The sequence below is a fragment of the Daphnia carinata genome, chromosome 6 (genome assembly GCF_022539665.2).
Source record: "Daphnia carinata strain CSIRO-1 chromosome 6, CSIRO_AGI_Dcar_HiC_V3, whole genome shotgun sequence".
NCBI lineage: Eukaryota > Metazoa > Arthropoda > Branchiopoda > Diplostraca > Daphniidae > Daphnia > Daphnia carinata.
The window spans coordinates 8,052,024-8,075,522 of record NC_081336.1 but is presented as its reverse complement, the minus strand read 5'-3'; the positions used below and the strand labels follow the sequence as shown (position 1 = coordinate 8,075,522).

The following is a 23,499-nucleotide window of genomic DNA, read 5'->3' as shown; positions in this document are numbered from 1 at the left end:
ACTCATTAGCAGACGAATGTTATGCAGTGGCGGCATCGTCGGCGCGCAATCGGCTGTTGTGGCTTGCTCAAGTTTGTGAACCTGTGTTTCTCTATTTATTGTGTTATGGGAAAAACTATAATGAATCATTGATTGCCTGAGAGTTTGATAGAAAATGGATAAAAAAATACCCAAAATCAAACGAGAAAAGGTGCCAGAAAGAGACAACGATGTATCCAATTCGAGCTCTCTTAGCGTTTCTGGGCCGACAATTCCTCAACGGCCTTACAAATTAGGTATTTGAAACCACTTATTTATTGTATTTAAATAAAATTATCACATGTTACCCTCTTTTTGCAGCCCATCAAATATTGAGCTTAACAGGAATCAATCTTCAAACAAAGAGTGTTATTGTATGTTGAACGGTAAATTCTATTGGTTTCTCTTTGCTGATTTTTGTTTCTCTTAGGGCTTTGTTGAATTGACACTACTCCCACAGAAAGAATTCCGTCAAGTATTTCTAAATGTAAAACAATGTAGAATATATAAAATCACCCTGAATGACAATCTAGAGTTGCAGTTTCAGTATTTTGATCCAACCCAAGAAATCTGTTCAGATACCTCAACGTAAGTTGCCAGCTTCAAACCTTGCACTGAACACATACTAAACATCCTATCTTTATTTTGTTAACAAAAGAAAAAGTCTTGAAGTTTTTACACCTGCACATCAGGAAGCTGTTTCTTCTACCGATCCTGATGCAAACTTGGGTGAACTTGTTATCAGAATACCTTCAGAAGCACAGCATTTGATGACAGAAGGCCGTTCTCTAAGAATTGGTATAGAATTTTCTTTGGAGCAACCTGCAGGTGGACTTCATTTTGTTGTGCCTCCTGGGGAGGGAACATTGGCAGAGGTATTTGAATGATTCATTGCACAAATAAAAAAAATTATTCCAGCGTATCTGTAATAGCGATGTGCTCACATGTTTTCCTACGGATGGGAAAATTCGGCACGCCTATGGTTTCCTTGCATCGACTCATTCTCAGAGGTCAGTAGATGCTTCACTTAAAAATCACAAGCCTTTTGTTATACCATGGTTGTCATACACAAACCAGGTCTGCACTTGGAAACTTGAATTCACCGTTGATGCCTCCATGACGGCTGTCTCGTGTGGTGACTTAACAGAGGTAGTTTACACGCAAGACCTTCGACGCAAAACGTTTCACTATGTACTTTCCATGCCAACAGCGGCACCTAACATTGGATTAGCTGTCGGGTAACTATGGATTTAATTATCCTTTAATAAGAATCAATCTTACATTCACATTTATGCTAGGCCGTTTGAAATTTTGGTGGATCCCTACATGCAAGAGTTGACTCATTTTTGCCTTCCTCCACTGATGCCTTTACTACGTGCGACAGCCCGTTACGTCCATGAAACTTTTGAGTTCTACGAAGAGCTTCTCGGTACCCGATACCCTTATTCATTCTGTAAGACAGTATATGTCGACGTGGCCTCCAAGTAAGGAACCAAAAACACACGTGCTTTACTTTTATTTCAGTCACCAAACAAATATGGTTTGCCTCGCAGAGATTGCAGTTCGTTTTCCACCCTATCGATCATGAACATGGAACTTTTGCAGTCAACTCCCTACCTGGAACAGACGTACGCCTCACGAAATGTGATCTCAATTGCTGTTGCAGAACAGTTCTATACTTGTTTCCTATCCCGCCAGGGTTGGAATGATGCTTGGCTAACACAAGGTATCTCGTCTTACTTATCCGGCCTTCATATGAAGAAACTCTTTGGTAACAATGAATACCGACACTGGATTCATCAGGTAAAGTGTATTTGTCTTTAGAATTTACTATTTACTGGCAACTAAACGTTTCGATTTGATAGGAACTGGATGAAGTCATTCGTTATGAGGAAGAAGTTGGCGGAATCATTCTTGACGCCAGCAAGCCTCCTGGAAGTGCTGTTCCCACTTCAGGCGGTGGTCAACAACCTATCCGCAGTCCAGATTCGTTTCACTTTTGGCCACATTCCGCTCACACGGTGACACCCCGCCACGCAAAAATAATGCGCAAGAAGGCTCACTTGGTTTTACGGATGCTGGAATTGCGAATCGGTCAACCGCTTCTAATCCAGGTCTGTTGGAACATTACCCATTTTCTTCAGAAATGTGTACCAACATTTTTCATTAGGTGTTCAACAAACAACTGTCACTTGCAGTACAGGCATCACAACAAAAATGCCAAGCCAACCAATGGGGAGCCATGTTGATATCGACTGCCACATTTGCAAAAGCTATTTTTACTGTAACCGGAAAAGACATTGGCGTCTTTGTTGATACTTGGGTCCGCCAAGGAGGTCACGCTCGGTTTCAGCTGAGCTTTGTCTTCAACCGTAAAAGGTCCGTAACGAGTACCAATTGTTTGTAATGCATTTGTTTATTTTACAACATTCGATTTGAACGTAGGAACACGGTGGAATTAGAGATTCGACAAGACGCAGCTAGCGGAGCGCAACCAGCTCGCGGTTTGCGACGGTACGTCGGTCCCCTTGTCGTGGCGTTACAAGAACTTGACGGTACGTTCCGTCACACGTTACAAATCGAATCATCTGTGGCCAAAAATGACCTCACGTGCCACTCGAAATCTCGTCGCAACAAGAAGAAAAAGATTCCATTATGCACTGGAGAAGAAGTCGATATGGATCTTTCTGCCATGGAGTTAGTTTTCTGTTTTATTCATTTTCAATTCTAAACGTATTCGTGTAAGTAATTTCTAATCTACTTGTATTCTAGTGCCGATTCTCCTGTTTTGTGGATACGTCTCGATCCCGACATGTCCCTGCTCAGAGCCGTTGAGATCTCACAACCCGACTATCAGTGGCAGTACCAGCTCCGACATGAAAGAGATGTGACAGCACAGGTTTGGAACTCATGAATGTTTTGTCTACTAAGAAGTATTCAAACATTTTTTGTTATTATTTATATTGCAAAATAGATGGAAGCTGTGACAGCACTGGAACGTTTTGCTACCCCAGCCACTCGTTTGGCACTGACAGACATAATCGAAAATGAAAATTGTTTTTACAAAGTTCGCTGTGATGCTGCATTCTGTCTGGCCAAAGTAAATTCTATTATTAAAATTATCGTTTCCATATCTCTTCATTTGTTGGGTGTCGTGTTTTGTGACAGGTAGCAAATGGAATGGTGTCGAGTTGGGCAGGCCCGCCTGCTATGTTGATGATTTTTAGGAAACTCTTCGGTTCGTTTTCATGCCAACACATTGTCCGCCAGAACAACTTTGCCAACTTTCAGCACTACTTTTTACAAAAAGTATTATCAGATCTCGATATATTTATTTTAGATAAGAAATCATAAACTATTCCTTTATAACGGATAGACTATCCCTGTGGCGATGGCACAACTCAGAAATGCATTGGGTGTCTGCCCACAGGAAGTCTTGCGTTTCCTTTTAGATTTGTTCAAGTACAACGACAACACGAAAAATCGCCTGTCGGACTGCTGGTACCGAGCTGCTCTAATTGAAGCTTTGGGAAACACGGCCTCGCCTGTTGTTGCCTTTGTCGCACAGTCAGCGTAAGAATTGCAAACATTCCGAAATGGCATTCTTAGAATTTCATCGTTTGATAATATTGATTCGTAGGGCTTCGCTGACGCCAGAATCTGTGACGAAAGAAACACACCAAGTTTTGGAAGAAGTCGCCCGCGCGTTGAACTTGGAAAAACTTTTGCCCACCTACAAGTTTGCAGTGACTGTCGGGTGTTTGCGCACCATCCGTAAACTTCAAAAGTGCGGACAACTACCTAGCAAGTCGGACTTGTTTAAAAGCTATGCACAATACGGACAATTTCATGGTACTATTTATTTTAATTTGTTCATTTGATAGACTAAATTCTATAAACAAAAATCATCAGATGTCCGCGTCTCAGCCCTGGAAGCTTTGGTAGAAGTTGTCCAAGCCGATTCTCGCATGTCGGATTGGGAATTTCTTCTCGATATTATCGAAAACGATCCAGAGCCTAGAGTGAGACACGAGTTGTTAACAATGCTGGCCAGCAATCCACCATTCGAACGTGGTAGAGGTAGTCGTTTGGACACGATACCCGTCATGGAGCGATTATGGAAACTTATGAAGTATTTACCTTCGTGCTACGACTTTATTTTTTAATAACTATTAATAAATTATGATATTGTTTTTTAGCACTGAATTATCACACGATGCTATGCTTCGTAATGATATCGTTGACCTTTATAATTGCCTGTACGGCCGTCGAAAGCCACCGTGCCTGTCAGGTGCCATGTACCAAAGAGTGGCCGAGGCTCCACCAACGGCCTTGGAGAGTGCCGAAATACCTGGATTGACCCATCGCGTAAGATTCTTTAAACATACTGATATACTTGTGGCAATCCATTAAAAGTGAAAGTGTATTATTTTGGTCACAACAGGATAGCTTATCTCATATGGATATGGAAGTTAGTGTTCCAGGTTCGGGATTTGGTGAAGACGGAATGTCTGTCGCGTCTGTGGAAGTTGTGGCGGGCATAACTAAGGTTCGAGTGACAGCTTTAATTAATTTTTTTAATCAGTATGCTAACAGTTGTTCAATATACATTCCAACACAGGAAGTCTTGGTTCAACAAACAGTTACCGACACAGAGTCCACTACGCTGGATATTGGCGGCTTTTCAGACACATCTCAATCTCTGCCTGGATTGGGTGTTGATAGCCTTAAAAAGGTATTTTCACTTTTAATGGCATTTAAAAATAATAACTGGTTATCTCATAATAAACTGGTTTAATTATTCTACAGTTGAAGCGAAAGAAGGAGAAGAAAAAGCACAAGCATAAACACAAACATAAGCACCATCGCGAGAAAAAAGAAAAAGAAAAAGCCGACAAGGACCGACAGAAGGAAGATGTGACGGCGTTGAGCTCCGATAGTTCAGCTCCTCCTTCGCCCGACATGGGGCTTACTTTTTAAATCGTGCCCTTTGTTTACGTTTTTTTTTTTATTCAAATATATTTTTTTTATCGTGATGTGTTGAATAAAAATAAATTTTGATGAGGAAATACCAAAAACTGGCTCAATTTTAATATAATAATGCATTTGTATGCATATCATTCGTTATTCTTCTGCCTCAAGGCACTGCTAAGGCGAAGCTAGACGAGCGCCGGAGCGCGTCGTGGCGTCTGCTATTGCATTTCCCAGAAGGAGACGCTGCCAGATTTGTTTGGTCCGAATTGGCAACGTTGGTTAGATTTAGCTTTTTGGACGCCATTCGCGCTAAGCAGTAAACATAAAAAAGATCCCGGCTTTTCATTCAAAGTGAAACGTCTTACCATTTTATTAACAGGTATGCCATTATTTTACTGTATTATTTTGTACCTTAACTCACTGGCTATTAATATAAATAATTTGGACACCACCATTGCCATTTTCCATACAAAAACATGTGTTGATTCAACTTGTCATATTTTTGAAAATCAGAATCGAAATGAGTTTTCGGCGTGGACGTGGTGTGGGCAATGGAAGATTTTCCGGCGGACGAGAAATGGACAGTGGACGAGGACGAGGTGGTGCCAGGGATAGTGGCCCACCAAGAGGAGGAGACAGACTTTCAAATCACACTTCTGACGCATCCATGGCCAGTGCACGTATTTTTGTGGGAAACCTTCCCACCAATGACCCAAGACTCACCAAAGAGTTGCTAGAGGAGAATTTCAGCACATTTGGACACATTATGGGTAAGATCTTGGGTGTTTGATTTGTCTGTTCATGTTAGATTATGCATGTCATCTTTCGACTTAGGCATATCCATTCTGAAAGGCTTTGGATTCATTCAGTATGCTGATGAAATCAGTGCAGAGAACGCCATTAGGGGAGCCCAGAATATGGAAATCTTGGCTCACCGAATGGGTAAGTTGCAGTCGAGAGTGTAAACATGTTAGCGTAGTTGCATCTTACTTAGCATATGTTTGTCTTAGATGTGAAAAATGTAAAATCTGGGAAAGATGGACTTCCCATGCCTGGCAATGCTGGGGGTGGTGGAGGCGGAAGCGTTGGAGGTGGCCCCGATCCTGGCAATTATCGAGATCGTTCGCCCATCAGACGAAGAGAATTTGATATGCCCATGCGTGGTAGGGAGCCAGATATGCCTCCCAGAGGACGAGATCCCGAAATGCTTATGCGTGGAGGTCCTCCCCACCGTGATTTGGATCGCCCATCTCGCGACTTTGACGGGAGAGAACAACGTGATTGGGGCAGAGACCAAATGGACATGATGGATCCCTACCATGGAGACCCCTATGGCATGGAACGTGAGCGAGATATGCATCCCAGAGACTCGTTTATTCCTCCACCAGGAGATCACCGAGGAAATTTCGGGTACGTACAAAAAACCTTGAATTTGAATCCTCTTTTTTCACACTCGTTTTTTTCATTTCAATTGACAGTGGCGGCCCGGGACCGAAACCTAGCGGAATGAACATGGCCAACGAAGTAGAAATCGTTGTCACTTCCAAAACCGGTCCTCTAAGGCAGTACGCCGAACGAATTGAGAGCCGCATTCGTGCTCAAGGCTTGGCTGTCGACGTCCTCTTCCCTCACGAAGAAATTCCCATCCGTCAGGTGCTAGGGGATTTGTCGTCTCGGGGCACACTTTACGGTATCGTCTTGTCTCCCCTCAATCAAGAGCACGGCAGCATCACCCTCAACATCCTCTTTGGCCAACCAGAAGGTAAGTCATGTTTTTTATATTCTACTTCCATCTTTTTCCTACCATCGATTTTTCTCAGGGATCGTTTTTCCTTTAAATAATTCTTTGTTGATCGAACACACGATTTGTTTGGCATATGAAAATAGGGTGGCGTTTACTACCGAACTTTTCTTATGGTTGTTAGACGTTTTTGACGGTTGAGGTCATCAGGTTAAGCGTTATGTGCAACTTACAGACGCCTGCGAATGATGTGAACTGTTTTTGAAAGAGCGAAAAAGGCTTTTTTCTTTTACGAGAGGGGTTGACGTTTGTTCAAATGATTCGAGTGTTTTGTTTTTGTGACTGTACTTATTCCCTCTCAGTATTGCTGGGATTTAATCTGCTCTCTGGTCAGGCCAGAGATATTCGAGACCTCGGGTCATTTTCCCCCACTAAATGGGGGCCAGAGTTTTTATTTTTTCGGGTCGTGTTTCATCGTCGTTTTTTCCTTCTTTTCACGGCTCAAATGAGCCGTACGTCGTTTTTCCACAAATTTTTTCGTTTTTTGAAAACAATCGCGAGGGTTTTTTTAGAAACAATTTTTTGGCTTTTTGTGTGAGCGAAATTTAAGTTTTTTTTCTGAAAAAAAAAACCCAAAGCTTTTTTGAAACCAAATAAAAATGTGTGCGTGGGGATGTATCAGAGCACCGGAACATTCCGGTGGAGGATGCTTTCGCCCTGTTGTCGTCGTCCTTGCAGCGTTATCAACAGCAGCAACAGGGTGGAGGAGGCCGAGGTGGTGGCCTCGGCGGAGTGGAACAACGCGGAGGTTTGATGGACTCGGTGGCCTCCGATTCCAGAGGCAGAGGCGGAATGCAGATGCAGGCCGGACTAGAGCCCCATCATTCCAACATGCAAACGCTCATCAATTTGTTGCAGGAGAATCGACCCTTAACCATCGTCGAATACGACCGTCTCATCCGCTATTTGAGCGACAGACGCGACCGACAGATGGCAGAAGAAGCCCGTGCTGGCGGTGGTGGTGGTCTGGCCGGTAGCCAACCGGCTTATCTCCTCGGTATGTCATTGTTGTTTTGCTTCTCGCGTACGAGCGACATCTAATCATTTGGTCGAAATTGATTCATCAGGCGGATACTCTTCCGGTGGAGCTGCGCCGGGCGTTGGCGGCCAAGACAATCCAATGGAGTTGCAACAGAGGATACTTAGCATTCTCAATTCTAGCGCGGGCGGGGTCGGGGCTGGCATTGTGGGCGCAGGCCCAGTCCCTGCCCCCGTTCCGGCTCCTCATCTCAACTCGTCGGCGTTGAACGCGTCGTGGAACGCGGCCGGAGAAGTCGGCTCGTCCGGACAGCAGCAACAGCGATCGGGCAACGATATTTCTGCCGGACATTCGGACGGACCGAAAGGCGGTGGTGGCCTGGCCGACGGCCTCTTACCAACGGGCCCCAACATGATGAAACACTACCAGTCTGGACCGGGAGGCGCCAGGCAACAACAAGACTCTTCCCACCGGCCAATGCAGCCACAACAACAGCCGGGCGGTTATTACGGCATGGGCAAACGCTTTTAAAACAAGAACATTTTCCAAAAGAAAAACGAAAAGCATTCAAAAAAAAAACAAAAAAACAAATGACGATGAGGGGGAAGGGAAACGATACATAAAAACACACACACAAACAAACAACTTAAAAGAAAAGGAGCTATTTAAAAACGGAATGAGAACAAGACATTAAAATTTAGTCTTTTTTTTTTTTTTTTTTTAAATGCCCGGAGATTCTTCAACATGACAACCAAAGGAAGACATTAGGCCGATGTTTTTTTCTTTTTTCGTTCATAATTTTTTGCATTTTTTCTTCCATCTCTTTCCTTAAAAATTATGCGGTAGGTTCGAATTCGTCGATTTACCCCCAAACTTTTTTTTTGCTCGTCTTGTCATCGTCGTTTTTCTTTCCTGACTTGAAGTCGCGAATTTTTTTTTAATGGTGTCAAGTAACAAAAAAAAAACAATTTGATTATTATTTTCTTCAACCCAATTCTATCAAACAAGGAGCCACATTCAGACCGAATAAGTTAGAGGTTTTTCTTTTTCACCTACTGCAGTCCTTTCATGCTGATTTCTTTTGCCCCTCACACATAAAAAACAAAACAAAATAATTTTTGATTATCCATTCGTGTTTTTGATCACATTTTCGTATTTTTTTTTTTTAATCGACATAAAACTGTGCACGACGTGCGTCCTTTTTTTTCCAAATTTTTTTTCTTTTTTTTTTCCACGCGACATCACCAACATACACAAACGTCACCAGGTAAAACAATGAACGTATGAACAACAGTAAGACAATAATTAAATAAGATTTTAGTTTAGTTTTCTTCTTCTTCGATCGTCTGTTTTTAAAAAAAAATGTTTCTGTTTTTTTTTTTTTTGAAGATATGACTGGGTTTTTTTCAAGTCCTCGTTTCGTATTTGAACTGGAGGATGAAACTTCACGTGTTGGTGTAATGGTGGACGGGCAGGTCCGGCAGGGTTTGAAGGTATTCGACGTTAGGGTCGGGTTGATCGATGTCGTCGTCGTGTCTCAAATGGACGTAAGTGACGGCCGATGGTGTCCAAGTTTCGTTTGAACGCGCGCGACGCTTCAACTTGGAATGGATCTCGGCGAATGTGAGCCGATCCGCCGGCTGCGTTTTCCAGCAGCCGTTGAGTAGCTGGCAGATGAGCGGCGGCGCCAAGTTGGGAGGCGTCAATAGGATCCCCTGGAGGATCAATTTGACCACCTGTTTTCATTTTTTTTTTTTTTAATTAATCGATTTTCGCTCTTCAATTGTTTTTTTTCTTTCATTTTTTTACCTGTTCGTTTGAATGGCCGTAATAGGGCTGAACTCCTAGGGCAAACATTTCCCACAGAACAACACCGAAACTCCAGACATCCGATTCAATTGTGAATTTGCCGTAAAGGATTGCTTCTGGGGGCATCCAGCGGACTGGCAGCATCCGCGAACCTCCGATCTAATTTGATTGAGTTTTTATGTTAAGGATAATTTATGTTTAAATAAGAATATGAGGGGGGTGTGTGTTTACCTTGTAATAATCGCAAGTGTAGACGTCGCGACTCATGCCAAAGTCTGATATTTTGACGGCCAGGCCGCCCCCTTGAGGTCTTTCGCCGACAAGGCAATTGCGACAGGCCAGGTCACGATGAACAAAATGCTGGGATGAGAGATAAGCCATACCGTCCGCAATTTGTCCGGCAATGGAGTGCAAGTCGTCCTGTATCGATCCGTTTTTATTTTCAAAATGTTGAAATCCACCTCAAATATTCGATTTGAGGAGAACATGTTGGAACGGAAAGATCTTTTACCTGATTCAACGAATAGGCCGTCTTGGTTTTAGCAAAGAGATTGCCATTGGCGGATCGCAGTAGCTGCGCCAAATCTCCCAGCGCCATGTACTCGAACACGAGCCACGGTCCAATATTTGGTTCTGTAAATCCAACAACACGTGACGTTATTTGAAAAGATTTTTTAAATGTTTTTTTTTTTTTTTTTGATGTTTTGTGTAAAGAAATGGGGCGTGTGTATGGAGAGATGTTTAAAACATTTTGTTTTACCGTTGATGACGATGCCTTTGAGTGAGAGGATGTTTGGATGAGAAAAGGAAATCATAATTTCGGCTTCCTGAAGCAAATCTTCCTGGCCGGTGGGTCCAGCTGCGGCTTTTAAGACTTTGACAGCCACCGCTTCATCATTGGGACCTTGGTGCGGCTGGCCGTTTGGCCGCCTCAGCGAGCCGCGGAAGACTTTGCCGAAGCAGCCCTCGCCAATTTCCTGTTTCAATTCGATCCATTCCGGTCGGATGATGACAAACGATTTGAACTGATCGTTGGCGGCCGACTCGAGCAAGTGGCTCGTGTCTGCCCCACTTCCCGTCGAGCCGCGGTCCGCGTTCCAGTCGTATTCCGGGTTGTTGGTGAAGCGCTCCTGATGCAGGACGTTCTTGGTCAGGCAGACGGGCATCTCTGCGACTGTCACTAATTGCGCCGGTTTGCCCATCGAGGGCGGGTAGTGAGCGTCTCGAGTCTCTGCGATGGCCGTCGATGAGCTCGGCCGTCTCGATTTCTTTTTATGGCGCATCCGACGTCTCAGCCACGCGACGATCGTCAAGACCATGGCGATGCCGAGTGCTGGAACGAGCCACGTCATGGCCGTCGTTGACGCGCTGACGGATGTTTCCAATTCGCTATCCATCGCTGGAAGTGACTGTTCCCAATTGGAATATGCAAATTTTTTGGTTAGGTTGGTTTTCTTTTTTGCATTTGAGATTTAAGAATTTTTTTTTTATTACTCCAGGTATTGTGGGAATTAAATTGGGATGTCGATCGATAAGCGGCTGTTGTGTGTAATGTCCCGTCTGGTTGATTGCGGCGGATTTGCGCTGGATGCTAATCAACGTCTTTCGGTTTGGCGTCGGGTGATGTTGTCCCGTCACTATAACAAATCACGAGGAAACGTTTTTTCAATTGGCAATATCATTCCGTGTCACGCGAAGGAATGTTAGGAATGTAACGAGAGCTTAGAGGCTAACGAGATGATTGCCATCGTCGAAATGTTTATCGTTTGATTACCGTTAAAGTCTTTGATTTTTGGCTAGCACGAAACGACCCCAACAGCAGGCTGATGGAAGAATAGAAAGGGGCCGTATTTGATTCAATATTGAGTCGTCAAAAAATGTATAGTCCGATAAGAAAATCGGAATTTTATTCGTGTGGCCGCGAGGCGAATTGTAAAGAAAGTTTTTGTATCAGCCCCTGTCAAAGTGTCAATTATCGAATAGCGATCTTATCTTATCCGGAAAAAATAAAAGAAATGCGAAGGGGGGAATAACTTAAAGAAAATACCCTTTTCGATTTGAATGACAGACTGTACTAATGTGTTCCGCGCGAGCGTGCGCTCGCACACATTGTGATGGAAGGAAAGAGATAGGAGCGAGCCATCACGTTGTGAACATGTTCATTATCTACTTCTCTTTTTTAAAAGAAAGGAAAGATTTTTTTTTTTTTTTTTTGTTTGTGTTCGCTCCGTTTGTTCGAAATGAAAAAAAAAAAAAACTGACCGACAAAGCGAGGGCAAGATCCATCCGGCCTTTGGAGCGACAGGTCGTGAGTGCAGATGCAAATAAAATAGCCGTCGGGACCCTTTCGGCAGCCGGCGTCAATCCCGCAACGAGCCGAGTCGCAATCTTTAGCACCTGTTCTTTCTTTGGCACCTATTTTTGTACAAAAGAAAATAAGTTTGTTATTTTTGATTTGCATACCAATAGAAAACGCATTTGAAACAAGGGCAAGAGAAAAATAGATCATCTTTGGTTTTCCCCCTTTTTTTTTGATTTTTTTTTTTTTTTTTTTTTAGAAAATCACGTTAAGAAAGACGCCCAATTTTGCGGGGGTGTGTCGTTTAAAAACATTCAAACCCCTGACATACATCAGGTCGTAACTCGGACGCCTTTAACATAACAATATGGAAAAACAAGTTTCGGTCAATTTACGTATTGTAATAACGAGCTTTTTTATTATTATTATTTAAATGTTTCAAACAAAAAAGAGAAAAGGTTTTGCCCTCGTTGTGTGTATTATAATGTTCTACGTGTGTGTGTGTGTGTGTGTGCGTATTGGCACCGACTAATTACGTTACGGGGCGTAACTTGTCATTTATTAATGGTCGCCCAGCTGTAAAAATGTATATCGGCTCGTTAGGTTTCTCTCTCTCTCCCCTTCTCTTTCCTCAAAAGAAATGTATAGCGACTGGAACAAATAAGGGTAAAGCTTTTTGAGCTGGCGGCGAACGCGTGTTAGCGCTCACGAACCGGTCACGCTTGTGATGTGTGTGTGTACAGATTGACGGTCTCATGATGACTCTATGTATACGTAGCCTCGGGACTGACCAGATGAAAGAAAGAGAACTTACGAAAGAGGGGCTCGTGTTTCGTTTTTGGGAAATGAAAGGTTCGAAATAGTTCGTTTTTTTTTTCCTACTCAATTTCGAAGGCGTTATGCAAATGTGAACTCGTTTTTTACCTGTTGCATCGGCCTGCTGTGGCGCCATGCTAAAAAAAAAATTCACGCAGGGCACACTAAACAGGAGCAACGATGAAAACTCTCACCACACGAACGTCTTTTTTGGATTCAAATTTCCTTTAATCGAGTTCTATAATTTCACTTTGAACTGTTTTTTTTTTCCCCGTCCCCCACTTAAAAACTGATGTGTCCGACTCGGCAGAACGGGCAAGACTGGCGGTACGCGCTGTTCTTTGCGATAGTTTTATGGCCGTAGTGCTGTATGTATACAACGTCTACTACTCTCTGTGTGTGTGTGTGTGAGGAGGCGGAGTGTATAGGGCGACGCCAGGATCTTGTTAAAAAACTTCTGAGAGCGAATAAGACAAGTTCTCTCGGCAGCTGGGAACATGTGGCCAGCTCGTTGTTAAAGATTTTCTTTTCTTTCTTTTTTTTTTTTATTTTTTGAAGTTGTTGTTATACTAGTCAAACGCCAATCTCCGTGGACCACTTTGGAAGCGGATTTCTTCCATCGGCAGATGACCAAATAACGTGTTTAACGTTTAACTGTGTCGTACCTCGAATTTCATTAGACATGTTTTACGAGCGTGGAAGGGGGAGTACTGAGATCAATCGATTGTGCCGAAGCCAAATAATTAAGAGCCAATGAGTGTTTTATTTATTGCGCGTTTTCGAAACGACAATCATTTCGAAATGAGTTTCTTTTTTTCTTTTGAAAAATAAAAGAAGGTCGTTATTGCTTTTGCTTGTTGTGCGACGAAGCGAAGACGAGTTTTTTTTTTTCAGAGAGATGCGTGCGTGTTATAATGCCTTGTTTTTCGACAGAGTACGTCACTCTACGCATTTGAATATTTTCGTTTGTTTTTGTTTTGTTTTGTTTTTTCGGGAGAGAAGAACATCGGAGTTTCACACCGTGTGTGTCTAGTGTAGATTTTTTATTTAGTTTTAACAAGGCGATGTTGTTGTGTTTGTACTTTACGGGGCTGGAGAGGGGGGCCTTTCTTTTATGACGTTTTTCTTCCCCGCGCTCTTGTCTTTTTGAATTTGCGCCTTATTTTTATTATTATTACTATTATATTCTGGGGCTGGCGCGACTTGCCGATGGCCTTATTTATTTATTGATAGACTATACAACAGCATCCCAATGCTCCATTTTTTTATTTTCGCGGTTCTGTCCCCCTAAAGTCTTGTTCAAAAACAAGAGGGCCGACGACGAGTCTCGCAAAACATAACGGAGAAGGCGGAATATAAAAAAGGGACGGCTGTATAATTTGTAATTTTTTTTTTTTTTTGGCGCAGCTCTTTGATAAAAACCAGCTGTTTTTTTGCGAATTTATTTAGGGGGTTGTTTTTGTGTGTGTGTGTGTGTGTGTTTGTTTGTGTTTGTGTGTGCATCAATGGCGGACGTTCTTCTTTTTGTGGGACACATCCTGTTTCCGATTTTGTTGGTACTATTTTGTGGGATTTAAAAAAAAATTCATTTTGGGTGGGAAGAAGATGTTCCGGACACTCCCGATGTTCATATCCCTTGTTAAAATGAGAGGGGGGGGGGAGACCTTTTTAACACTTGGGGTATTAGCGCTTCTCTTCCGAGAGGAAGTAGAGCCAAAAAGAAAGGTCATCATGCCCAGCTGACTTTTTTCTTTGACTTGTCTACCGAACACACACACACACACACACACAAAAAAACATTCCAAGAATTCTGTAAAATCCGAACGTATTTGAATCCGATTACTTTTCTCATTTACAAATCAAACCAAAGGGCATTGCATTCCGAATGAGTAACACGCAAATCGATTATCGTGAAAGAATGTGGACAGCCACAAAAACTAACCCAAAAGGCCTTTTTTTTCTTTTTTTTTTTTTTTTGTATGTATTGAGAAAGACAACCCAAAAAAAAAAAATAAAAAGAAAGAAGAAGAATAACAGGTTGTTACAGCTTGTGATGTTGAGAGGAAGACTGTGGGGGCACCGCGGCTTGTCGCCCGGCTGTAAAACAAAATAAAGAGACGGAAGCTAACGGACAAGAAGATTTTTTTTTTTTCGAAGAGATGGGAGGGAAAACACGGGTTAAGAACCAACGTCTTTGGGGAGGGGGATTGGTTAGGGTTGGTGGCTATCAAAACACCGCTGTTATATTTCGAGCGGGACGGGCCCAGCTGTTGACAGCTGGTTCCATCAGCGTCCTCCCCTTCTTTTCTTTCTTTGACAACATAACACGAAAAGAGTGGCCGTGTCTCTTTTTTCTTTTTCTTTTCTGGAGAAGTGTGAGAGTCACGACATATTTCTGTGTTCGGGACCTTGTGAGAACACCAATCAGTCGGGGAAATAGGCACTAAAAGAAAATGAATCTATGAGCTTTTTTTTTTTTTTTTTTAAATTTATTACTTGCATTGTGGGTTAGTGGTGGCTGATTAAACATCAAGTACATGTCGGGATAAAGTTTCAGATTGAATGAATCATAGAGTCGTGCGTGAGTGTGTTTACCCAAACTCGCCAGCTGGACGTTTGAGCGAAACTTAATCTTACAAAGGAAATAAAAAGAACTACTTGAGGATAAGTTTGTTTTCTCGAGTGTCAATCAAGGCAATTTTTATCGTGTTGCGTCAAAGCTAGAAAGAAAGGGGATTTTGCGGTTATCACGATGGTACCCCACTCTGCTGATTGATTTGCTGGGCGTCGTATGGGAAATGTCGTCTGCTAGCAGACGAAACTGAACTTGAAAGGTGCGAGATGTAATCGTCGTAATTTAGTTTCGTACTGTGATTAATTATTTTAGCCTTTATTGTGTTTACGACGGTGCCATCTGTAAATGGTAAGTGCAAAGCTAATGTTTGTTTAAAGGATTCACGGCCTGAAACGTATTGATTTCTGCGTGTTAAACTTCAGTGGGGCCTCCCTTGACATGCATAGGTCAAACGTGACGTTGCGACGTTATGAAATCATCGGTGTTAAATCAAATCCATGTAGCCGAGTGGTGAGGGGATATACTGGTAAGTGGGGCAGAACAAAATATGTCGCCCATAGATCGCTTGAACTTGTTCAAGTTCTTTTACTAAGAATTTATTATTATTCTGTTTATTTGGCTGAACTGGAACTGTGTACTGATACTCTGGTTTCACGCTGACGAGATGGCGTGGGTTTCTTCTACCCACTCGCCTTTTTGCTGTGACGTCGTAATACGTTCGTACCAATGCCCATCGGGAGTTTGTTTTCTTGTTTTGAGCATTCGCTCGTGTTACCACTTTGTTCAGGGGGGCGTTGAGAAACTAACACAATCTTGACACAAGGATAATATAGAAGGAGAATTATATACGTTACTTACGACGACGCATACTCACCTTCACAGCATCGAGCAAAGAAGATTTGCAGCCAAGAGGTCGGTCTCACACGACATTGTAATCACTTGCACTGCCAACTGGAACACAAGTCGACTGTTTGTTTTTTCTGGGCTTTACCGGCTTCTAATCCGTTTCAGTGTGCAAGGCCTTGGAGAGTTCAACTTTTATTCTCGTCCACCTTTCCGCATTGGCAAGCGTTCGTTCAGATATCAGCATGACAGTAAGTTGTTTTCGCTTCTTATCCTTGTGTTATTAAAGGTAAGTAGACAAATGGTTTAATCCCATGGCCATTGTTTCAGATCTAGTTTGACTTAAATATAAGAAAACATTTTATATTATTTTTCATTTATAGTTGAAGTTGTGAATTATGGTTGTTATTGGTTTTAAATACACCGATTTCCCTTTTAACCTAGTTTGGTTTTCTATTTTAAATCGGTTATCAACACCTGGTACGTATCGTAGACACTAGATGGAAATGGCGTCTTGGCAACACGCGTGCGTCTGCTAGAAAAGAAAACGTGGTTATGACTTTTGAAGCAGAATTTGTAACATTTTTTTTTTTACTCTTGTAAAAGTGTGACGTTTAATTGAATTTCGTAGTTCTCGGCATCGCGTGTTGTGTTTCTTTAAAAAAAATGGATAGAAATCTTTTTAGAATTCACAGTACGAGATTCTATGATGTTGAACCCAAAGCGATACACAGCATGGCTTTCGAGTCGAACCGGCTAGCTCTTTCCAGGTATTATGGAGTAATATTTAACGCTTTGCCAGTTTCATTCCTTTCTCTCCTAAATTTGATTAGATCAGACAATAGCATAGAAATATGGAATATGACACATTCACCTCACATTGAAAAGTTAATACCTGGTTCCACGGAAGGCTCTATCGAAGCACTCGTGTGGTCGAAGGGCAGGTTGTTTTCCACGGGTCTACATGGTTTTGTGGTTGAGTATGACCTGATTGCACTTTCACCTAAAGCCAGCTATGCTGTCACATCAGGCTCTGCATGGTGTCTGGCAGTCAATAAGGCCCATACACACTTGGCGGCAAGTTACTGTTAAGTGCCACTTACTTCTTTACATAACTTACAATGTCATATCACTATAGGCTGGAACTGAAGAAGGATATGTCTGCTTGTTTGAAATTTATGAGGAAAGCTTAATGTTCTTTAAAACGATGGACAAACAAGAAGGTGAGCAGATCCTTGTTAATCAGTTCATTTACTTTTGTGTAGCTAGTGCTAATGTTTGGCATAACTCAAATTATTAGGTCGCATCCTCTCTTTATCGTGGCACAGTTCTGGCGACTTTATCGTCACTGGAAGCTCCAATGCGATACGAGTGTGGAACGTACAGACTGGTCACGCCGTCAATCGCCTATCTCTTGGCCGAGTCGACCATTTCAAGGTAAATTCTTAACACATTCGGCACGGGCTAGATAAAGGGTAACTTTTGTCTGTCTTGTTTTGTAATAGGAAACGCTTGTTTGGTGCATTGCGATCACCGACGATTTCGTCATCATCACTGGCGATTCAAGAGGAATGACATCCTTTTGGAACGGCAAATTGGGCACTCTGATAGACGAAGTCAACGCTCACAAAGCCGATGTGCTCTGCCTTTGCCTGTCTGACGACCAAAAGACTTTGTACTCTGCCGGTAAATTGAAACTTACCTTGCACTTTCAGTTTTGGAACTGGAAGTTAACTTTGAAAAGCGTGACAACGATTCATTTGAAATTACATTTACAGGAGTCGACCCGGTAATAGTGCTTTTTGCTCGTGTAAGTGCTGGAGGTCGAGATCAATGGATTCGATCTGTGCAACGTGCCATTCACACACACGATGTTCGCAGCTTGGCCCTAGCCGGTCCCAAATTATTATCCGGAGGTATGTGAAAACGATCGTTTTTTAAATGTTCAGACACGTTTGAAACACACATTCCGTCTTCTCGTTTCTTTTAAGGCGTGGATGCGTATCTTTGCATCTCATCATATCCTCCAAAGGCGTTAAGTAGATACCCGCCCTTACCTCAGGTACCTTTAAAGAAAAAGAAAAAAAGTGTTGTTTTTCAAAAAGTAAAATTTGACTTTGCTTGAATAATGATGGCTCACGGTTGTTGTTGTTATTTCGGGATACGTACAGGCGCCGTGCGTGCAGATGGCTCACGGCAAACGACAGCTGCTGCTACGCTACCCGACGTCGTTGGACGTGTGGCAGCTGGGCGCGGCCGCCCCGAGCGCCCACCAGCTCAGCGCCAATACATTTTTGAAACTATCTCAAGAGCCTGCCCGTCTGCTGCAGCTGAAGGCTAAAGATGACGAATGGATCGTCTGCGCTACCGTGTCACCCGCTGGCGATTACGTGGCCTACGCCACCGAGTCCAACGTCTACATTTATCATTTCATTCAGGTATTTATTTTGTCTTCTTGGTTGTTCCCCTTTTTCACGTCCGTTGACGTGGACAAATGTGAAACATGTTTTGTTTGTTTGTTTGCCATTTGTTTTTATTTGTTGCCCTTCTATTTTCGAAAACAAAAAAACAGTCTGCAGGGACATTACAATTGAAGAAGTTGTTGCCACCGGAAGAAGTCAGCACCTGCCACCGGATGATGTTCATCCATCAATCGGGGTCCAACTCGGCCCGGCTACTATTAGCTACACCGAAATTGACGTTGCAGTTGGTCGATGTTTCGAGCACAGAGCCGATGAAACTCGTCCACACGTTCAACAAGGAGACGACCAATGGCAAATTCGTCATGGAAGACTGCATCCATTTGATGGACTGTTCGAGCGATGGCCGTTTTGCCGCCGTGGCCGATCACAAGAGCAACGTTGTCGTGCTCGATGTGCAATCGTTCAAAATCTACGTGACGTTGCCCCGCTATCAGAGTCATCCGACTGCTTTGGCCTTCAACCCGTCGTGCGACCTTATGGTCGTGGCCTACGCCGATCACAAGATCGTCGAATACGACGTTGCCAATCGTCAGTACACAAGCTTTTCCAAGAAATTATCGGAACATCTGCCGGTTCAATGGCTGAACCGATCGTGCGCCGTCCGCCACATCACATTCGATGTCCGACACCCGGACGTCATTATCCTACACGACGACAGCGTCATCTACACAATTGACAAGAACAAGGTAAAAACGAGACAAAATGAAAAGAAAACAAATGTGATGTGTGTCGTGTCGCATCCTAAACATGTTGTCGTTGACGCGTGTCGTCGTTGTTTTTCTCGGAAAAACTTGAGAAGTTGATGACCGCTTGTATGTTTCGTTCTCGTTGACCCTGGGCGGGCGCTCTTTTAGTTCAACATTTTTCTTTTTTCTGTCGATAGGAATTTTCTGAGCCGGATGCCAAGATCACCAAATTCGATACGGGCACCGAGGACAGCCTGGACGCTCCGCCCGTCGCTTTCAAAGCGCCTTCAGCAGCCCAGCAACAGAAAATGTCGACGGCTGGTGGCGGATCATCTTCTTCGTGCTTTGGCATGTCGAAGAAATACAAACATCTGGCCTACTTTGGTGCCCTTGATGTAGGCGGGGAATTGGTGGCCGTCGAAGTCAGCCCGTTGGCGCTGGAGAAACACCTGCCGCCGGCCCTCTACAAGAAACGCTTCGGTGTTTAAAGACAATGTTCCCACACTAAAACAAAATCTCTCCTCCCAATTATGATTTCATTTAAACAGCAAAATCCGTTGGTTTCACGTCTTAAAAACAATAATAAAAAAAAAAAAAAATTAAATAAAAAATAAAACTCCAAAGTCTATGTTCGCCGCTAGATGTCAGCGCTGTTCAACTTTTCTGTTTTCTTTTTTTTTTATTTTTTTTATTACAGAAGACATTTTGTGCAGTGATGGACTGGCTTCGAGTCATTTTGAAACGGCGTTTTAAATTTTTCGGGAATGAAAAAAGAAAAACGTGGGTGGTGAGGGGGTGGTGGCCGTGTGTGTCTGTATGTGATTCTATTTCGAGCTTTTTCTTCTTGTCGCCATTAGTGAACTGTAGAAAATATATAAGACGAGTAGTTTATTTTTTTGTTGGTAGACAACCAAAAAGACATGGTTGGAGGCATCGAATGGCCATGAGGTGCAATGCCTGCGGCCACCTAAAAGTCTCCAGTCTCTCTCTCTCTCTCTCTCCTATCTTGACTCTTGAGAGGAGTTTGAAATTTAGTGGGGTTTCTTGACTTGCAGCAAAAGGCTCTCGCCAGCAGCCACGACTCCGAAAATAAAACAACGGCTACGCCCGTCTTTTTCTTGGTATTTGCGCTGGGCCGTCTGCTTCAAACTGTACACGTCAACCCGATTTTCCGGGCTCTCTCTCCATAACAGACATACTAGACGTTCTTTCTTTTCGTTTTCTCTATGTCGCACACACACACGCAGGTTTTCCCGTTTTTATTGTACATATTTTTTTAATGCCAATTCTTTTTTTTTTTTGTTCTCGTGCCGCCGCCATATTGTCTGGTCTTGTGTGTGAACAGTTTTTCATCCGGTCCCCCCCCCCCCCCTTCCCTTCATTTCTATTTTTCCCCTTATCAATATCCTCCGTTTTTGTTTAAAGACGAGGGGAGGTTTTGTTGACAGTTTGATTCATTTCCTGCACGTTCTTTTTCCCTCTGAATTGCTTATTCCCTAGCCTTTTTTTTTTGGGTTATTTTGTGGAGGAGATGAATGGCCGTTAGATTCACGAGACCGGACAACATCCATCAAGTCCGTCCATGTATAAAAAAAAAAGGGAAAAAAAAGAAGTCAAATTGGTAGTAGACTAGTAATGTTGTGTCCTGAATTTTTTTTTTTTTTTTTTTACGGTGAGAGACTTTCTCTCGTGGCTGTAATATTTTTTTGACTGTGTCCTCTCGCTGTCATACTCACCTGGATGTCCATCAAATTTCGTTTCCGGTGATTATGTAACGAGACAATGTGTGAAATTTCACATCCAACAGCAGTTACAATAACACAGTGTCTGTTGGTGAGCTTTTGTTGTGATTGACGACGTATCATCAAATGGAGGGAAAAAAGGAGTCCCCACCAGATGTCATGCAATTCTTTGGAGTGATTCATAATGTACGCCAAATGCAAAAATTTTTTTTTTATATTTTGCCAGTGAGGGAGTTGCAGGTGATATCTGAAGAAAATGAAAGAATAAAAAAAAAGAGACATTTCTGTGATTATTTTGTCTCATGTTGGGCGACGACAGAGACAGAACAAGGTCGTCTGCTTGTCTACACAGACAGGACAAATAACCAAAATAACAATAAAAGAAAAAGGCCGAAAGGGAATTTAAAAAAGGAACTGCTAAGCTAGGTAGTAAAGTAAAGTGGTCAAAGACTTGTAGACTTGTCTAGTTTGGTGAGTTAGGAACACTTTTTCTTTTTTTTTTTTTATCATTATTTAATAGAATGGCAACGTTGGAATTGAAACGAGTCTAACGAGGCCGGTGGAATACAAGATTGTACGCCATTGCTTCCGCGGCGTGTGTCTGGGTTTCCCAGTGCTCTGTGTGTTACGTGGTACTAGGAAGAAATAAGTCAGCCATGTCGTAGTAGACAGGCCCGAGATCCGCGGATCAGTAATCCGCCGACCCACACAGGGTTTTATAGCTCAGACATTGTGTCGAGATTTTCCCTTTTTTTGTTTTTTTTTTTCTTCTTTTTTGTTTTATTGGTTACGAAGCATGTCTGTCTGTCTGTCTGTCCCCCACTGCTATATACATGAACGCACCACGTGATGATTGCAGACGACGCGATCAAGACAAAAGAGAAGGACGATGAGCCGTCTAGTCTGCATGTCTGAGAAAGTCATTGATCGGACCTTCCTCCCTCTGGTCGCGAATGTCTGATCTTGTTTCACCGGTCCTTTATGGCAGTGTCGCCATTGGCATCAAATGTTTGAACCCAAAATTTCCCTCTCGTGTTTTTTTCTTGTTGGTGTCTTTTCAGTCACTCACCTGGTCCTCGACACGCTGTAGTGGAGTTTTCCTTTTGCTATTCGAATTTGTAATCGAACCACCTTTCCCCCCTCCCAACTTTTTTGTTTTGAGAAGGTGAAAGAACACATTTTTTTGGTGGGAATTTTATTTTCGGTGGCGAGAGTTCATATGCCGAGACGACATTCTATGCTTGCATACGAAAATAATTAGTTAAAATCAAGAAGACATGTTTTGATTGTTTTCTTAGAATTTCCCCGTCAAAAATGTGGCAGTCCTTTATGATGTGATATGTTCCTGATTCAGACACACACACGAAATGCCGAATGACAGGCGAACAAAAACTACACACACGCACACAAAAAGAAGGGAAACAAATAATAGGATACAAAACGTGTTATGTGTTGCGTTAATGTCACATGGAATTTCGTTGGTGGGGTCTTAGGGATCCTCCCTTTTGGCTGCTTGGGCATATCAGACAGGAATGTCATATTGGCACAGTGATGTGATTTCTTTCAAAAGGGAGGAGGGGAACTTGGTCTATTTCGAGGTATTTACCCACACACTGCATCACCTTCGGCCATTTTTTTTTTCCTCATTTCCTCGGCCGTCTTTGGGCTCTTTTTTTTTTTTCTCCGCTTCACCTCGCTAGTCACTTTAGATATGTGAAAAACGATTGGAATAGGCACATGTTTCCAGAATTGCGAAATTGTGTAAAATGAACTTAAAAAACATTAGTCGTGCTCTGTAAAAGCGAAAATCTGAACAGCACGCGACCCGCGGAAACGTAATTTCCGAACAATGTTGCAACTAGGATTCGTACTGTATTATATCTTGATACAGCTGGTACCGCAGTCTAGACGACATGGTCGAATTTGACTTGCCTCGCGGCTCCTAATGTGTGTGTTGTCTGTATATATTTGTAAATTCAGTCAAAAAGAAGAAAAGAAAATAGATGTATACAAAAAAAAAAAAAAAAGAAAGGGGGCCGGGATGATTTAGTTAGGTTCGTTGTGTACGAACGTGTCGTTAGACATAAGGACTTAAGGATAGGTAGGACGGGCCTAGACGAAGGCACACCACAACGGCCCAAAGTTTGTCTCTCCTTTATTCCTCTGCCCAAAAGAAAGAAATAAAACCATGTCGTAAAAAAGAGGTGAGAGACCGAGACAAAACCATTGGGCTCTCTCCATTTTGGTTGCGTTGTTTGAAAGCAGGGGGAGGCCATCTTATAATCTGGGTACCAAGGAGAGTCAACAGAGCCACTCAGACTAAAAGGAGCTGAAGAAGTTGAAAAGAGAAAAACATGGACGACGTCATGACGTCGTCACGATTCGTTTTTTTCTTTTTATTTTTTTGTACGTGTGTGCAGACCTTTTCTTTTATGCGTAGAAATCGCTTTTTGCCATTTCGGTGTGCACAGAAA

The 23,499-nt window shown here is 42.7% G+C and overlaps 4 protein-coding genes and 1 long non-coding RNA gene across 5 annotated transcripts; 3 read left to right on the top strand and 2 right to left on the bottom strand.

The window, feature by feature from the left end:
- Positions 1-42: 42 nt before the first annotated feature.
- Positions 43-5,096, top strand: LOC130702248 (transcription initiation factor TFIID subunit 2-like). The gene is made up of 21 exons (XM_057523904.2): positions 43-275; positions 340-392; positions 449-606; positions 677-893; positions 951-1,028; positions 1,096-1,256; positions 1,317-1,502; positions 1,572-1,821; positions 1,884-2,132; positions 2,189-2,397; positions 2,464-2,715; positions 2,791-2,917; positions 2,993-3,118; positions 3,187-3,327; positions 3,395-3,591; positions 3,659-3,870; positions 3,931-4,150; positions 4,218-4,386; positions 4,463-4,567; positions 4,640-4,753; positions 4,828-5,096. The coding sequence occupies exons 1-21, from the start codon at positions 155-157 to the stop codon at positions 4,996-4,998; spliced, it is 3,516 nt and encodes a 1,171-aa protein (XP_057379887.1). The 5' UTR covers positions 43-154; the 3' UTR covers positions 4,999-5,096.
- A 164-nt stretch (positions 5,097-5,260) lies between these two features.
- Positions 5,261-8,769, top strand: LOC130702249 (nuclear receptor coactivator 5-like). The gene is made up of 7 exons (XM_057523905.2): positions 5,261-5,371; positions 5,506-5,762; positions 5,827-5,934; positions 6,003-6,402; positions 6,471-6,754; positions 7,416-7,790; positions 7,861-8,769. The coding sequence occupies exons 2-7, from the start codon at positions 5,513-5,515 to the stop codon at positions 8,301-8,303; spliced, it is 1,860 nt and encodes a 619-aa protein (XP_057379888.1). The 5' UTR covers positions 5,261-5,371; positions 5,506-5,512; the 3' UTR covers positions 8,304-8,769.
- Positions 8,770-9,100: 331 nt separating this feature from the next.
- Positions 9,101-13,015, bottom strand: LOC130702238 (tyrosine-protein kinase transmembrane receptor Ror-like). The gene is made up of 8 exons (XM_057523891.2): positions 12,805-13,015; positions 11,844-11,996; positions 11,076-11,218; positions 10,342-10,990; positions 10,093-10,214; positions 9,813-10,001; positions 9,582-9,740; positions 9,101-9,508 (listed from the first exon to the last, which is right to left on the bottom strand). Exons 1-8 carry the CDS (start codon positions 12,830-12,832, stop codon positions 9,218-9,220), a joined length of 1,734 nt encoding a protein of 577 aa, XP_057379874.1. The 5' UTR covers positions 12,833-13,015; the 3' UTR covers positions 9,101-9,217.
- A 3,626-nt stretch (positions 13,016-16,641) lies between these two features.
- LOC130702236 (U3 small nucleolar RNA-associated protein 4 homolog) lies at positions 16,642-19,905 on the top strand. Its single transcript, XM_057523886.2, has 10 exons — positions 16,642-16,884; positions 16,948-17,191; positions 17,253-17,337; positions 17,415-17,551; positions 17,620-17,800; positions 17,893-18,030; positions 18,106-18,176; positions 18,286-18,552; positions 18,687-19,283; positions 19,481-19,905. The coding sequence occupies exons 1-10, from the start codon at positions 16,781-16,783 to the stop codon at positions 19,769-19,771; spliced, it is 2,115 nt and encodes a 704-aa protein (XP_057379869.1). The 5' UTR covers positions 16,642-16,780; the 3' UTR covers positions 19,772-19,905.
- Positions 19,906-20,695: 790 nt separating this feature from the next.
- LOC132088121 (uncharacterized) lies at positions 20,696-21,174 on the bottom strand. Its single transcript, XR_009421358.1, has 2 exons — positions 21,016-21,174; positions 20,696-20,779 (listed from the first exon to the last, which is right to left on the bottom strand). It is a non-coding gene; the product is annotated as an uncharacterized LOC132088121 (long non-coding RNA).
- Between the last annotated feature and the right edge of the window lie 2,325 nt (positions 21,175-23,499).

What these genes read in the sequence shown, in the direction of transcription:
- LOC130702248 (XM_057523904.2), top strand. Translation starts at nt 155, where the DNA reads ATGGATAAAAAAATACCCAAAATCAAACGAGAAAAGGTGCCAGAAAGA. An exon ending in AACATTGGATTAGCTGTCGG is followed by an intron (nt 1,257 to 1,316) that starts GTAACTATGGAT and finishes CATTTATGCTAG; the next exon opens with GCCGTTTGAAATTTTGGTGG. An exon ending in TTGTGGCGGGCATAACTAAG is followed by an intron (nt 4,568 to 4,639) that starts GTTCGAGTGACA and finishes ATTCCAACACAG; the next exon opens with GAAGTCTTGGTTCAACAAAC.
- LOC130702238 (XM_057523891.2), bottom strand. Translation starts at nt 12,832, where the DNA reads ATGGCGCCACAGCAGGCCGATGCAACAG. An exon ending in ACAGCAGGCCGATGCAACAG is followed by an intron (nt 11,997 to 12,804) that starts GTAAAAAACGAG and finishes GTACAAAAATAG; the next exon opens with GTGCCAAAGAAAGAACAGGT. An exon ending in ACACTTGCGATTATTACAAG is followed by an intron (nt 9,741 to 9,812) that starts GTAAACACACAC and finishes CAATCAAATTAG; the next exon opens with ATCGGAGGTTCGCGGATGCT.
- LOC130702249 (XM_057523905.2), top strand. Translation starts at nt 5,513, where the DNA reads ATGAGTTTTCGGCGTGGACGTGGTGTGGGCAATGGAAGATTTTCCGGC. An exon ending in AATCTTGGCTCACCGAATGG is followed by an intron (nt 5,935 to 6,002) that starts GTAAGTTGCAGT and finishes TGTTTGTCTTAG; the next exon opens with ATGTGAAAAATGTAAAATCT. An exon ending in CCTCTTTGGCCAACCAGAAG is followed by an intron (nt 6,755 to 7,415) that starts GTAAGTCATGTT and finishes GGGATGTATCAG; the next exon opens with AGCACCGGAACATTCCGGTG.
- LOC130702236 (XM_057523886.2), top strand. Translation starts at nt 16,781, where the DNA reads ATGGATAGAAATCTTTTTAGAATTCACAGTACGAGATTCTATGATGTT. An exon ending in TCCCAAATTATTATCCGGAG is followed by an intron (nt 18,031 to 18,105) that starts GTATGTGAAAAC and finishes GTTTCTTTTAAG; the next exon opens with GCGTGGATGCGTATCTTTGC. An exon ending in GATACCCGCCCTTACCTCAG is followed by an intron (nt 18,177 to 18,285) that starts GTACCTTTAAAG and finishes GGATACGTACAG; the next exon opens with GCGCCGTGCGTGCAGATGGC.